Below are 2,851 nucleotides of genomic sequence, written 5' to 3' on the forward strand. Positions count from 1 at the left end.
AGCAGGAATAAAATGTATTGGAGCAGGCCTGCCACGTAGGGTAGGTGGGATGTGAGTGAAAGAAGCTTGGGAAAGCTGAGATGTGAGTGAAAGAAGGGAGGATCTGACCCTATAAGTAAGCCTAAGACCTATGGTGAGATCAGAGTCCTCTTCTTCATTCTGTTGGGCCTGTGTTCCTGGAAGTGCTCCCCAGGGACACAGCAGCAGCAGCCTTGTGACCCCAGAGCCAAGGCTGGCTGGTCACCTTCCAAGATGGTGAAGGTAAAAAACAGGGGCTGGTGATTTGTGCTGCTTTCCCCAAAGGAGGCTGTGGATGGTACAGCGGAATGAGAGAGCCTTTGAGAATGTGAGAGAAAGGAGGGCAAGAGGTCTAGCAGCGTCAGAGGCCCAGGAGCAGGAAGGCAGGGCAGGCCTGTGGGAACAGATGCTTCCTATGTGAGGCTGCGGCCCTCTGCTAGGGCTCCTGATTCCTGGGCAGACCGTCTGCCAGCTGCTCGCTGGGGCTCAGGCCTGGGCCTTCGGCGAAGAGAAGGGCGTGTAGGGATGTGCACCTCTACAAGGTGGACAGTCTTACTGTTTCCGTGGTCTCCATCAGTGGAGTCTGACACAGTTAGGTCTAATGACCCTGTAGATGTTTCTAAATTTGGGGATCAGAGGATGGGGGTATGGTCAGTGGTAACCTAGAGGTTGGAGGTCACAAGCTAGGGAAGATAACATGCTGAGCCCAGAGGTTTTTTTAGCTGCATTCCTCTGACAGAAGGCAGATCCTCCAGCTTCTAGCTCAAACCCCCTTGCTTTGGTCCCTGAACTCCCCAAAGAAAGTAGAAATCACAGCACGGTAGGTGGCTGGCTCTACCTTGTGCCAAGTGTGCCAGCTGCAGTGGCACAGCCTTGAGCTTTCTTGCAGGGAAGATGTGGGCAGCTCCTGTGGAGGAGAAGCAGCATCCAGCCCTGTGCCTCAGTGTATCTGGAGGCAGGGGGCTGCTCCAGAAGCCCATCTCTTCCCAGAATCTCATTTGTACCCCCCTAGCCCCTGGACAAGGCCTGAAAAGAACGGGTGAGGGGCAGGAGGTGCTGGGGAGCTGGTCCTGGTCACAGCCTCGGCCTCTTTGGGCAGAAGCAGCTCCTGGCCTGGAAATGAGGCTCACTTCCAGAAAGCTGCCCAGGAGAGACGGGAGGCCTGGAGGACCACAGCATCCCCTCTGGTTCCCAGGCAGGTACTCATCCGAGCACACCAGGAACAGCTGGATGAAATGGCCAAGCTGGGCTTCAAGGAGGAGACCCTGATGAGCCAGCTGGCTCCTAATGTAAGTGGTCTTGGCCGGACTCTCAGGGGTTGTTGGGAATTAGCCTGCAACTAGTTTGACAGTCATCCTTTTTTTGCTGTAGCTGTGTGTGCAGAAAGGGTCTGCTGTCACACTCTAACCTTGTTGAGGCCTTGGACCTGCTCTTGCCACCCCTCTGAGTTGGCTTGAGGGCATGCAAGGACAGGTGGGAGATGGTGCTACACTCCCCATTCCCAGGCCAAAATGTTTCCAGCCTCTGTTCTTTGCCCTTCTGCCCTCCTAGTGGCTTGTCGGTGCCCCTCCCTGTGATGGTAACAGTGACTTACTTGCCTTATGCAGACCAGAGGTACTTCTACAAAACCACCCTTCTGCCCCGCAAAATACCTCTCTGCATAGAGAAGTGGTCCCACACTGTGCCATGGTAACTGTCCTGCAGATTTTGCAGCTGGAGGAAGGGCCTGGGCTCTGAAATCTTCATACAAGAGAAGGGACTAGAAAAGCTGATCTGGCAGCAACAGCAAAAGCTCCACTTGTCCTTTGTTTCCTTTCCAGGATTTTGAAGATTTTGTGACCCAGTTAGATGAAATCATGGCTCTGAAGTCCAAGTGCATCCAGAGTCTGAGGAGCCAGCTGCAGCTATACCTGGCCTGCCACAGGCCAGCTGCGGCCCCTGAGAGGACAGCGGTGTCTTAGAACAAGATCCAGTATGCGGTGGCTGGGCTCTCAAGAGCTGGAGGGGCCTCTGCCAGGTCTGCCTACAGATATCAGAACCCACTCCCTGGTCCTGCCCATGCTAGCCTCTCCCTAGCCACATGTGGCCTTGGCTGGGCCCCAGCCCCTCTCTCAGGGCCAAGCATCTGTCCCTCAATTCTAAGCACAGGAGCATCTGTAAGAAAGGACCGATCAGCCTGAAAAACTTAATAGGCCCCTCCCTTTTCTTTGGGGCTAGAGGATTTGCCTTTACTGACCCCTTGTCTGTGGAAACACAGGTCTAATAACCCTGTAGATGTTTCTAAATTTGGGGATCAGTGGATGGGGGGATGGTCAGTGGTAACCTAGAGGTTCTGTTGAGGTCACAAGCTAGGGAAGATAACATGCTGAGCCCAGAGGTTTTATCAGCTGGATTCTGTGCCTTTCTCCAGGACTTGGTCAAAAACGAAAACATTGGTGCTAGTGGGGCGGGGGAGGGTGAGCTCTGCCCCATCAGCTCTTGGAGATTGATTTGGGACTTTAGTTAGCTTTTGAAAATGTAAAATGAATAAACCCTGATGTCTTTAACAGCAGCAGATGTGGGACAGGCTTTATGCTTCCAGTTCCCCTCCCTCCCTGCAATCCAGTATTTAGACAGAAGAGGGTGCTCGCATCACTGCGTTATTCTTTTCCAATCTCTACCTTGTGCTGGGACCATCCACCTGCTTCACGCTCTGGCTCCTGTCTGAATCCTCACCCCCACGCCCTCACGGAATAGTGGAAGAGCTGCAGTTATCTCAGGCAAGTCTGTCTCCTAGCCTCACCCTCATCCAGGACTGCCCTGGCCATCTACTCCCCCCCTCAATGGCCTGTGT

General features: G+C 53.8%; 1 protein-coding gene across 1 annotated transcript in view; it reads left to right on the forward strand.

The window, feature by feature from the left end:
- The window catches only part of KIF24 (kinesin family member 24), a 62,433-nt gene extending 59,866 nt beyond the window's left edge, over positions 1-2,567 (forward strand). Inside the window, exons 12-13 of the mRNA XM_007470778.1 lie at positions 1,214-1,307; positions 1,839-2,567. Of these exons, the coding sequence (XP_007470840.1) occupies positions 1,214-1,307; positions 1,839-1,979 (235 nt within the window). The 3' untranslated portion in view covers positions 1,980-2,567. The remainder of the gene's footprint in view (positions 1-1,213; positions 1,308-1,838) is intronic.
- Positions 2,568-2,851: the final 284 nt, after the last annotated feature.

Source organism: Lipotes vexillifer, unplaced genomic scaffold, assembly GCF_000442215.2.
Source record: "Lipotes vexillifer unplaced genomic scaffold, Lipotes_vexillifer_v1.1 scaffold2225, whole genome shotgun sequence".
NCBI classification, from domain to species: domain Eukaryota; kingdom Metazoa; phylum Chordata; class Mammalia; order Artiodactyla; family Lipotidae; genus Lipotes; species Lipotes vexillifer.